This window comes from Pyxicephalus adspersus, chromosome 1 (genome assembly GCF_032062135.1).
Source record: "Pyxicephalus adspersus chromosome 1, UCB_Pads_2.0, whole genome shotgun sequence".
Taxonomy (NCBI): Eukaryota; Metazoa; Chordata; class Amphibia; order Anura; family Pyxicephalidae; genus Pyxicephalus; species Pyxicephalus adspersus.
In genome coordinates this window covers 72,148,489-72,161,724 of record NC_092858.1, presented here as the reverse complement: position 1 = coordinate 72,161,724, position 13,236 = coordinate 72,148,489, and the positions used below count along the sequence as shown (strand labels likewise).

Below are 13,236 nucleotides of genomic sequence, written 5' to 3'. Positions count from 1 at the left end.
TCTGTGTAAGAAAATAGAAGTTTATTTTACTCCTGCAGTGCTCCAGCAGAGCAAAATTACAGCAAAAGCATTCTAGTAGGCTTGTTTAACAAAGTGATACAACAGGCTACAATCATGTGCAAAGTGCAGTAAACTACAGCAAACATTCAATATAGTCTATGAAAATGAATTTCTCTTGTTTGTGCACATTCTGCTTTACTTGTAAATAAGTTTCTGAGTGTCAACAGCAGGTATTTAGTGAGAATCTGAAGAGATCTTCCTTACTCCTTGTCTTTTTCCCCAAGTTGTGTATATATTAATTTTGTCATTTAACAGTAAAGCCAAAGACAAATTTACAAATACTTAGCAAAACAAAGAAAACATACTGCAAGGGATAATATACTAAGTAAACATTGTACGTTTTCACTTTGCAAAGAATGCATGTGCAAGAAAACTGGAAAAAGGGGAAAAAAACACGATTTGTGCCAGCACATGATTAGACAGCTACAGAGCATACAGCTCATTCAATAAATGAATTATATCCTTGCACAGTGCAGCCTAGAAAAGCCTAAATTTGAGTAGATAATGCCATTGTTTCAATGTAGAAAATGCTCTTCCTTATTAGGCTTATATTATGAGAGTTTCAGAGATATTTCATGTCATGTCATGACTTATGCTGCCCATACCCTGTGACACTCTCTGGACCAAAACTAATGCTTGCAACCATTGGGCGGTTGAAATAATTATAGATAACACTAAGTTTTTCACATTATTTTTTACGCTTAAACTAGGGTAGATAAAGAGTTTAGGGTTGTTTGTATATTCAAGGATATATTTTTTACTTGTCTCTGTGTATTTTAACCAGTTGAACTATGTTTTAATTAGTTATTTTAGTAAGGATGTAGTTTACCCTAATTTGAGACTAACCCATTTTTTTTTTAACTTATCCATTAATGTCATACAAGATGGCTGTTTAGTGACATGCTTTCTTATGCCCCTTGACAGGATTTACATTTTCAGAAAATTAGCGATAAACACATACAACTTCTGGATATTGATAATCCCCACAGACCAGAATTGTATAATTAGCAGCAATTTTTAAATTTCAAAACTTTTTTTGGCATTTCATGGGGCAGATCTGAACAGAAGAGCCAGGCATAGACCCACAGTTACATTATCATTACAGATAGACATAAGAATTATTTATGCATCTTAACAGGGGTGCCCACACTTTTTTGACTTGCAAGCTACAAACAAAAAAACCTTGGATTTACTCCTGTGCATGGTAGAGTTTATTTTTAAAGACGATTTACTCGCGTTGCCTTTGCGATCCACTAGTAGATCGCAAACCACCTGTTGGGCACCCCTGGTTTACAACATAGCAGTAGTTTGGGCACTTTTAAATTGATTGAAAAACATGGTACAAGCTGTAGTTCCATTTTTTTTTACTATGGCTGTTTTTCAGCCATCAACACCATCTACACTTTTATAAGAAATATAATGCAATCAATTTCTACTACTTATGCCTTTTATGCACTTTGCATATTTCCAAGGACAGTACTATGTCAATTTTTACAGATAGGTTAAAGAAAGAGGCAGAGCATCTTTGGAATTACTGAAGAACATTATCTGACATTTTCCATACATTGCTAATATTATTACATGGTGTTAACAGAAAGTGACTTACCTAGAGACTGGGGTAACGTAATTGCCTGGGAACACCCCAGACGCACCAGTCCGGAGAGATGTGCCTTTAAACCAGCCATCTTGACATTTTTCTATTACTCTGTACATCTCTCCCTTGCGTAGCTCCAGCTCATCATTCTTTTGTGGCTTGTAAGCATACAGGGCTAAATATCTGTATACAAATAAAAGGATGTATTAATATTGTGAAATAAATTATGTAAGGCAAAAATAAACATGGACATTCTCATTAAAATAAACAATTTTACTTTTGATAAATCAAAAGGTAAATCAAGCTTGGAATATGCTTATACTTTTCCCTATCCCATTTCAATCTAGGGGAAGCCCAAACTTTCCAATACTGCTCAGAGCAAAAAATGTAAAGCAAGAACATCAACTGAAAATGTCAGTCATTTAATGAAAGAATAAACCACATCATAGCATATCTGGAAAAAAAACTAGCATGGTTTTGACAAAATAAAATACTACATGAAAGTATATCCTATTACCTACTTCAGACCAGGTTTAAATGTTTAGTATATGTGAGCTAACTTATAATTGTTACAAAAACCTGAGCAATGGAAGGCAATTATTGGTAATTATTGCCTGCATACTATCAAGCGTTTTTTATTCTAGATAGAATATGAAATATCATTGGTTGATATTGGTTCTAGCTTATGGTGTATCGTGACAACTGAGTTTCTGAAATTACGTAAGACTTTCTTGTAAAGCTCAGGGGTGAATGGGACTTCAAATGGAAGCTTACAGCATGCAGAAGGGGTGGCTTTACATAGAAGCCAGGGTTTTTTTTTTACATATAATGAACACAGAATATAAAGGTAAGCAGTAAGGGTTTGTTATGCTAGATGCATGCTGTTCATGCAATTACACACAGTTCTAGATGCACTGGACATGAAAGTCCCCATTCAATTTAATTATTTATTTGGTAATTGCAGATCAATACAGCAGATCTGCCTGAAGCATGCACATCTTTTTCATATTAGTGTTAACGGACCCTGTAGAAAGCAATGGCTTGTTGCCTAGCACAGTAAATCATTATATAAATATAAATTATTATTTTACAATATGTTTTTGAAAAAGTTGCAAAATTTTCCTTTGCTGGAGAAGATCCACTTTCATCAGTGAAGCTGGGTGATCCAGCAAACTTGGAATGGATCTGGTCTAGGATTGAAAACAAACAGCTAACAAATAGCTAATTAGGGAATCCACTCCAGATTTGCTGGATCACTAAGGTTCACCGATCAAAGTGCTGGATACACTCAGCTACATTTCTAGCTGTTTCTACAAATTAAGTACCAGCTTATATTTTGCATAGGTGAGCGGACTTATTAGATAACATTAATTTCCCGTATTCTCACCCTACCACCTTAATTATGTTGCTATCTCCCAATATAAAAGAATGAAATACTTCACATTTTTTTTCTCCTTTGTGTAGATTTGAATGGATGCTGGTAACACGTTATACCTGATGTACCGAGACATAAAAAAAGTAAACACCTCCATCCTTCACTCTTATGACCGTGCTGTCTCGTGTATCATTGACAATTCACAAATTGTATTGTATTATGCCATTAAAAATGATTTAGCTATTAATGTCAATGAGCAACTGGATGAAAAAAGGCAAGTGTTTCAATTTACCTTTGAATGGAAATAAACCAAGCTAATTACTCTCAGGCAGCTCAGCAAAAGTGGAAATAGCTTTATTCAAAACTGCAAATGTGAATTTGACTTCAAAGTACAGATCTAAATCAGTAAAGGCAAATTAAAGTGATAAAACATATAATAGTAAACACAATATGCTACTTTCTACAGAATTCCAAATATTTATACCCTAGGTAAAATGTCCTTTATGAAAAACATACAATGAACTATCATTAGCACAGTAAATATAAATCTCAATCACAAAAGCCATGGGACACCAGTGAGAACTGGGACAAAGACAACAAGAAACCATTTTTATTTTCTGCTCTCTAATCCAAACAAGACCAGATCTATTAACCATATCAACCAATTGCTTGTCAATTATACTGTCAAAAAATGAAAAAGACAACTAGTAGTTATGGGAGTCAGACTTTTCCATGTAGTTTTAATGTTAATCTTAATGTGTTAATGACAATGATTTTTAAAATATAGTTATGCTGTCTGTTGTATTGTCTGCATCACTGCATCAGTGCTATGTCACTATTCAATTTTTTTCAGTCTTTGGTAATTGCAGCTTCTATATATTTTATAAGACAACAATCTGAGTTTTAACCTAGGCTTGCTATCAGCCTGTATAATATATACATCTGTACTTTGCCTTTGCTGTTGCAGCCTGATGTATCCTAAGCAGCACCACTGATAATAGGCTAATTAGCATAACAGTAGCGGCAAGTAAAAAGTAAAGTAAATAGCACTGACACTACAACTCAGTAAGTCCAAGAATTATCAGAAGAAAATGGTGACAGAGCAACCAGGTGCTCACTAGTCAGTGTCTGTTAGGAGGTGGGGGACGAGGCCTAGGTATCTGAGTGATTGGTTGTGTATTACTACAAATCTTTTCTCAGTCCACATATATAGTTAATTATTTATATATATTTCAACTCTGTATTCACCCGTTAGTTTTGCTAGAGTTGAGCTTTACACCTGATCAAAATTCATTATTTGTGAACAGTACCATCACACCTACCTTGATTTTCTTATGATATAACTAATCAACTGATATGATGTTAGTAAAAGGTTTAGTTAAAAAAGTCGGCATAAAAATATATAAAGGTTTTTAAGGTACCAGACACTCGATACAATATATAAAAAACAAATCCTTATTCACTACATCCTTATTCATAGCAAAATTGTTCAAAAAAGTATTAAGATCTTACCAATTTTGGTAAGGTAAATGTTTGTGGTGGACAATGCTAGTATACTTATATTACGTAATACAGACCAAAAAGATCGGATAAAAAAAAACATTATTTCAACTGCCAGGATGGTAGTTTATCACCAATGGTTATGTAACTCAGAAAGACCAATAGCAAGTTGTTCACCTTGTGCCGCCCCAAGCATAAGTGTGGCATTTTTGCTGGGGCACAACTGGCCAATCAATGTTTTAAAGAGGAGGAAACAATCACTGTTAATCGCATACAATAAAAATGTTTCCAATTTGTGGCCCCACAAGGTTTGAGATAGGGGTATCTTTGCATTCTCATGAAGCCTTGTCAAATCCTGATAGAACCTCTTTACTTATTGCTAGTGACATCCTCATCAGATGTTTTCTAGCACATGTAGGAAGATTGAGTAACTTTGAAGTACAATGAATGTGGTAACATCAGATCATGGACACGTTAGATGTATGGAAATATATTAATTTCTAATGGTACTGTAAAACAGTGCAATGTCTGGAACCACACCTGAAAACCCTATCTCTGGGTTTACTGGATCAACACTTAAAAAGCAAGAATGCTTGACTGTGGTAGCTCTGATGTTACCCATGACTTATTGTGAGTGGTGGATATCACCCATCCACCACTCACTGCCAGCTTAAACCAGCTGTTCACCACCAATCCTGTAACCAGCGTTGGAGGCTATACCCCAGATGAGTCCTTTTTCACCAACAAAATCTCCATAAAGTACCTGCCTTTCTAAGACTCCAACTGCCACCCCCCAAAACACACCCACACACTCACCCCTACTATCCATCCCCAACACAAGGTGGGTGCGCGGGAACCTCACTAAACACTGCTCACCTTCTGTTAACCACCCCTTCCTGCCTGCCTTTTTCAATCCTTCCTCTACAACATCCGCCTCCTCATTATCACCCCACTATTACTCTCCACCCCTCACTCTAAACCTTAACCTCTTATTGTCCTGACTTTTCACATAGCACCCAGTCATACAGGAACTCCACCTATTCTACTTTTTACTTTTGGTCTGGGCCCACCTTTATGTTTGGAGAATTCTTTGTGTATAAAAGCACATGTCCAGTTTCTTTTATCTTGGAAATCTAGAATTAGTGGACAGGTGGTAAGGAATAGGGAGCTGGAAGGTGACAAGTATGATTTATTATATCAGAGAACCTTGTGTATTTGAATGCTTTTGGACATTTTATTTTAATTCGGCTTGTGCACCAATATCAGACATGTGCTTGTGTTGGTGGGGCACTGATGTCATGTCAGCTGATTCACACTTATGGTAGGATTTTACCTTGCCTGTAAAAATAGTACCTAACTGATGCCCTGAGCAGCTGTGTAATGGTGTGATGGTCCTCAACCTTTGGTTCAATACAAAGTCATCTTATGTTGGGTATCCTTTGCACATCTATGGTTGGCACTAATATGGGTCGTCAAGTTTAAGTTAATAATCTCTTGGTTAATATTGCTTGAAAGATTTTTCCTATATGAAATATAGTGACCCTGCCTTTCCAATGAAGAACAGTTTTATTGACATATTTTGGGGTATGAATGGCCCAGGTGTATTCCATATGGTTTTTAAGTCAATCTCTATGTCTATGTTCCTTAACTGTCATGATGAAAACATATGCTTATAGTAGATGTGTGATAACATATGTAGTGAAGTTACTTCTTCTGATAATGTTTGCAGTTATCAAATATATTATTAAAAAAATAATACAATACAGTCAGTTCCTATTATTAACATAAATACTACTTATTTAGAAAATCACCTTCAAAGACTCTATTTCTACTGTATGTAATGTATGAATTAACATGCATGGAAAACTCGCGAGTGGGCACCTAAAAGTGGCAAAACATAAAACAAATAAAAAGTGCAATTTCAGGACATGAAACTAAAGCAGATGCAACAGTATAAATACATAGAACATAGCACTTGGACACTGCAAATATTGTAAAAGTACTACACATGAAACCAAAATGTGGGGGATATTAAAGAGTTTTATTCTCTTACTTGTTCCTATAACCGTACATGGACCCACAGCTCACACATTAATTAAGCCATATCTCTGTCCTTGTGTGAGCAATTAGATATTTGTATGGATTATTTCAAATTATATACAAACACTTGCTGCAACTTACACATTAAGAGGTAATTGAACCTTTGCTGAAGTCCCTTGTTCTCCATTAAGTGTACTTGTCTTGGGACTTGAAGCTCCTGCTCCAGCTGAAGTACCAAATGTGGTAGAATCCTGCATAAACAGAGTGAAAGAGAGAGCACAAGTAAATACACACTGACAGAAAATATGGGAGCAGACTGTATTCTCTGCGGGGAAAAAAACATATTCTAGTTCCTGGATTCTGGATACCCCTTTTCAGATCGCTCGAGAAAGAATGACCTATTTAGGCATTCATACAGGGCGATTCCTGTCCTCTATATATCTTTTGAGTTACCCACCACCGATTTCCAACATTTTAAAGGAGTTGACGATGTGAGAATGCCTCCTTTGATCCTTTTTGGTAAATGCTATCTGCTGCAAATGTCATTTTCAATATTGTTTTATTACATACAAAATCATTATTATTACAACATAAATATGTAAATATGCTGAACCACTCCTTCTCTAGGTTTTTCTGGCAGGGACAATGCCTGAGAATATTTCTTAAGAAACTTTACCTACCTGTGTCAGATGGAGGAGTTAAATAACCCAATGTTAGACTGTATAATCTTACCTACATTGTCAGATGTGGTGGACTGGATTAATAGAACATCTTAATACTCTAATCTCCCTCTAGAGAAAGCTATAGCAGTCCCCTGGGACTTACAAGTCCTGTTACACTGAAAGTTATCTTTCCTTCCTAAGGCCCTAAGACATAACATACTCCCTAGGCACACAATGCTAACCTGGAGGGATATTAGATGTAAATTTTAATTTCCAATGAATTTTCAAAATACTTACCAATCTGTGGTCATCCACTGTTTCAGCCAGGTGTAGGTCATTCTGCCTTTTGAGTATAGAGACAGATGGGACTTGAATACTTTGGTGCCCTTTACCAATCAGACACTTTGGTACAGTTATCCCTGCAAGAGCTTTACAGCCAGTTCAAAATACCACCCAAGCATCTAATAACTGCCTTCATGCATGACTTGATGATGAATCCCTTCAAGGCCTCACAGCCCAACATCCTTGACCGACTCCTGACGCTGTCCACACAAAGGTTTTGCCTGTTTACTCTTTATTGCAGCCCATTTTTTAAAAAAAATCTACACCACTATAAAATTGAACAATGGCAAGTGATTTTCAAGACCAGGATAGATAAAATCACCTAGGGCTACCTGTTGGTACGTAAAAGTACAATAAATAAAGTATACCATAACTGTTACAGGCCAGAAAACTATGAGAGATTGTGAATTCAGCATAGACCACTATCCAGATGGTGTTGCAAAAAATACATTTAGTTAAGGTATCAGAATAAGGTTCTGCATCAATTTTAGTTCATTTTTTATTTCAAGTATCTACAAAATATGCACGTTGGCCCCTATTGTCTTATATATCTTTATCTATCAATAGGCCAAAATAAAATTCCTACGCATTACATTTTTAATATACTTCTGGAGAAAATATTCCTCTTGAATCAAAACTAGATCTGCTTTCATAGAACAAATATTCTATCACAAATCAAATGGAAGTGTGGGAAGAAATCATGAATGTTATGAGCCCTCATACCCATACTTGTCCCTAACTATGCAAAAAAGACCTCCTCTGCAGTTTCTGAAACATACAGTAGAAGTAATAACTTTTTACAATGAAAGTGACTTGCTCTGTGTTTATATGCATGCAATGTAATAAATCTAGAAAGTAGCAACATTTTCTACAGCCGAGGTAGGCAAACTCCGGCCTTTAGACCGGATACGGCCTATCTAGTATTCCAGTCTGGCCTAATGGCCCCCAGTTATTTATTGTTGGATCTGGCCTAATAGAATTGTCCCGTTATCGCGAGTTACGGCGATATCATCGAGTTCCCGCACAGTAACCCCAATTACTATGCCTAAAGAGCAGAAGCAACGTGCAGTCTCCGGAAGGTTGACCTCGAACGTCGTGTCTTCAGACCCGAATGGACTAACATAATATTCTTCGTCTAATGCGGCAACAAAGCCCTGTGTTTAGTGTGCAACGACACCAACAGCACTTTCAAGTGGTTGAATCTCAAGGGGCATTTTGATGCCAAGCACGTTCACACGTACAGAGACTACCCTGCGGATAAGTGGAAGACTGAGGCTGCTCGCTTGCCGTCACGGTTGGAAAAAACCTTTCTTTGGACATCTTGTTTCTTCTGGTCTAGTGTGCCTTCTTGACCTTCTGAAATGACCTAGTAGTCCAAAAAGTTTGAAGACCCCTGCTCTACAGCATCTAAGGTGAAGTGTATAGTAGTATAGTATAGTAAGTGTTTCCTTTTTCAATTTACAGATACTGTACAGACTAAGCAATAATGTCATGTGCTGTAAAAGCAGGCTATGTACATGTGCCAATTTGGCCCCCTTACATTTGTGTAATAATTCTTAAATTGAAACTCTATTGGTCAGAGCCCTATTAATGTACAGAACTCTGTAATATATTGGTGTGCTATAAAAATAGTCTAATAATAATTATAATAATAATCTATATTACTATATCAAGATCAGTAGAGTAGCACAGTGTATTTCCTGCATGTAAAGCTTCATCTAGGTAGAAAAAATATAACCAAGGTGCTTAAGTTCTCAATCAGATGCAATATCACTCTGGATGAATGACCATTATTGTTCTGGACATGTAGAAAATTGTCTGCTCCTCTCTGCAGCAGAGGGGGGTTGATCTGCCAATTTGTCACTGCAATGCAAGACACATATCAGCATGACTCCGAGCTCTCTGTAGAAACTCCAGCAATACCATGTTGCCACAAGGGACATCAGCTTGTTAACAGCTTCTCTGCAGGTACTGTAAAGCTTCTCTACTGGAACATAAATGGAAAGCAGTCAAACACCTCATTAATGTGTCTGCTTCACTGCTCTGTAGATAGGGGTCTTAAGGTGGATAGGAAGTCAATCTTACCTTGGTGCTAGGTAAAGTGTAAAGACCACTTTAAATAATAAGATTATCCTTATTTGAAAGTGACAAATATATAACTATCAGGGTGAGTAGTTAGTGTACTAATGATTACCTGCTGCAGGAACTTTATATTTAGCACTTCTCGGAACATTCAGAGAATAATACTGTTAGCCTGTTTAGATCTGAGTTTTATTTACCATTCTGATGCTGTACAAAGGGATCATTGACTCTCTGAGGATATGATTTACTAGCAAAGACGATATTCACTTGGTTACATTAAATTTCTTTTTTTTGCATTGATGCATGATCAGTTTGTTGGCATGAAGACGTTTTTTCTCTTATTTACTAATCTTTGTCAGCATTCACTATGCAAATTAGATAAAGGATACTGCTTTAAGGGCACCTATAGCTTAAGTTAACTTATCTCTGGGTGCCAAATCAGTGAGATCCACCTCATCCTGAACGACAGAGTTTTAAAACTAGAAGTCAAATTTCTATCCCATTTTTGTATGCAAATATATTATGCCAAATGTGCATACCAAATCAAACCGGGACACATAAGTCACTATAAAATCCCTGCTCATTGTTCTCTGACAGGTTTCCCCCCAGCCAAGGTTTAGTCATAGTGACTATGCAGCGTAAGTGTACACTTACTAATTTTTTAGTAACTCAACAACCAGGAGTCAGTTGGCTTGGAAAAGTGAATGTTTTCTAAGCTTATTATTATTATTAATAATAATAATAATAATATTAATATTAATAATATTATAAGGCGCTGACATATTGTGCAGCGCTGTACATTAAATAGGGGTTGCAGATGACAGACAGAGACAATGACACAAAAGGAGGAGAGGACGCTGCCCAAAAGAGCTTACAATCTAAGATTAGTAAAGAAGTTGAGCACACTCCAGTTACCAAATCACGTGCAAGGAAAAAAAAATCTATTCTTGCTATTTTCTAATTACGTGATTTGTATTCACAGTGAACGTTGATGAAACCCATTTATAAAGCACAGTGCATATTTACTCTGCTAAGCTAACGGGCTACTTCAGTAGTAAATCAACTCCAGTGAATGAATAGCTAATGATCTCATATGCTAAAGTAAGCATGCATTTAAATCCAATTAAAGTAGATATTGTCTTCAGAACAAAAATAAAAAAAAAAATAGGTAACAAAATACCACAGATCAATGTTAAATTGTTGACCCTTTACAAAACAGAAGATCATATGATGAGAGCTTTAATGTGAAACAAAAAAGGAAAGCACTGGACCTGATTTAATAAAGCTCTGCAAAACTGGAGAGGATACACTTTTATCAGTATTCAGAACATTTCCAGGTCCTGTCACTTTCACCTACGCAACATCTCCAAAATCCGCCCCTACCCGTCCCCTGAGACCACCAAACTCCTTGTACATGCTCTTATCATCTCCCGTCTGGACTACTGTAACATCCTTCTCTCTGGTATTCCACTAACCCGACTCTCTCCTCTACAATCTATTATGAATGCTGCAGCCAGACTCTTCCATCCTTCCCTCCTTTCCTCTTCCGCTACATCTCTTTGTAGTTCTCTCCATTGGCTTCCTTTTCACCTTAGAATCAAATTTAAGCTCCTGTGCTTTGCCTTCAAATCCCTACACAGTTATTGTCCCACTTACATTTCTGACATGGTTAAAAAATACTCCCCCTGCCGCTCTCTCCGCTCCTCCAATGACCTACTAATGACTTCCACACTCATAACCTCATCACACGCACGGATACAAGACTTCTCTAGAGCTGCCCCGACTCTCTGGAATGGTCTTCCTCGTCCTATTCGGCTTGCTCCTACTTTCTGCTCATTTAAAAGAGCACTCAAAACCCATTTTTTCAAACTTGCCTACCCGGCTTTTTCTGTCATTTGAAACCATCACTACTTCCCACACTACATATCTCACATCCTTTGTGTGTGAAATTCCCCCACCTACTAGATTGTAAGCTCTTCGGGGCAGGGTCCTCTCCTCCTGTATCACTGTCTGTATTAGTCTGTCATTTGCAATCCCTATTTAATGTACAGCGCTGCGTAATATGTTGGCGCTATATAAATCCTGTTTAATAATAATAATAATAATAATAATAATAATAATCAGTGAACCTGGATGGTCCAAAAAAACTGGAATTTATCTGGTCTAGGATTGAAAACATTTGCTAACACAAAGCAAATGTCTTTGAAGAAAACCATTCCAGGTTTGCTGGATCACCCAGCTTCACTGATAAAAGTATATCCTCTCCAGCCTTGAAGAGCTTTAAAAAATAATGCCATTATGTGATGAACAAACAAGACAAAAAAAAAAACTTTGTTTACATTGAGGGACTAAGCTAAATTCTCATGCATTAGTATCTCACATGCTCCCCCTCCTACACACTGCATTTCACAATGGGAGGGTTTTTTAGAAACAGAGGTAGTGACCCAATCCAGAAAGCAGTGGGCAGGACTAGATGTGATCAGGTGATGAGTAATAAACTACAGACTTGTGGATAAACCATAACAGTTCTGACAGCCATGCAGATTTTTTTCCATTCCGCTGTAGTATAGACAAGGGGTGCAACAATGCTGTGAATTCAGAAGTAGAGCAGTATTGTTGCCACATTATCACACTAAGGTGGGAATTGCTTGGGGTCCATAAAAAAACTGTAAGTGTAAATTGTAAGCCATAAATAAAATCCTAATCACTAAATAAGAATATTAAAAAAATCCTGATCACTTAGAAATAAATTAAGGAATGTTGCACAGAGATTTAATTAGTAATTTGGCTAGATTTTTTGGGCCTTAGCAGTCATGTACAGTTTGTATGTGAGTTCAGCTTACAATGGATGTGCCACATTTACAAAAACACATTTAGGATATTAGAAATGGTTATATAATTTGTACTTATTTAAAACAGTTTCAGTAACAGAAAAAGTAGAGACAAAGTTTGATTTATTAACAGACTGAAAAAAACCTACACCCTAGAAGATAAAATATTACAGCACATATTCCCAATTCCCAAAGCCATCTTCCAGCAACTGCAATGCTTCAGACAGCAGATAAAGCGTTCCCAGCTGACATGTGTACAGCTGAATGGAGAGGACTATAAACAAGCATTATGCCGTTTTACAAATACATATCTATAGCTAAATTTTCCATATGCAATGACACACTTCATTGTAAAGTATTATTGTAATAGTTCTGTGACCTGAATAAGGTAAAAACAATCATTATTACTAACCTTTAATCTAACACTCAGGAATGCTAAATGACCTAATGACTTGGATTGAGAATTTCGACAGCCCATGACAGCATGAATTTTTGTTGGTTGAGATCATGGCAAATTAGAGTGAAATATTAGGCTTAGACACAGAAAAACTGTCAATATTTATCGAACCTAAAAAAGAAGAAATTTAAGGTGGAAATGTAACCATATCTTTTTATTTGTATTTTGTAGGCAGAGAGGGGGACAGTTAGATCCCCTAAAGGTTTTCAGCGATGCCCTATCTACCGTATTTTTCGGCGTATAAGACGCACTTTTTGTTCCCCAAAACTGGGGGGGGAAAGTGGGTGCGTCCT

At 36.7% G+C, this 13,236-nt stretch overlaps 1 protein-coding gene across 2 annotated transcripts in view; it reads right to left on the bottom strand.

Moving 5' to 3' along the window:
• Positions 1-13,236, bottom strand: part of SH3RF3 (SH3 domain containing ring finger 3) — a 241,542-nt gene that overhangs the window by 37,679 nt on the left and 190,627 nt on the right. For both annotated transcript variants that reach the window (XM_072414050.1, XM_072414059.1), the window contains 2 exons: positions 6,711-6,820; positions 1,667-1,837 (listed from right to left, as the gene is read on the bottom strand). In XM_072414050.1, the coding sequence (XP_072270151.1) occupies positions 1,667-1,837; positions 6,711-6,820 (281 nt within the window). The remainder of the gene's footprint in view (positions 1-1,666; positions 1,838-6,710; positions 6,821-13,236) is intronic.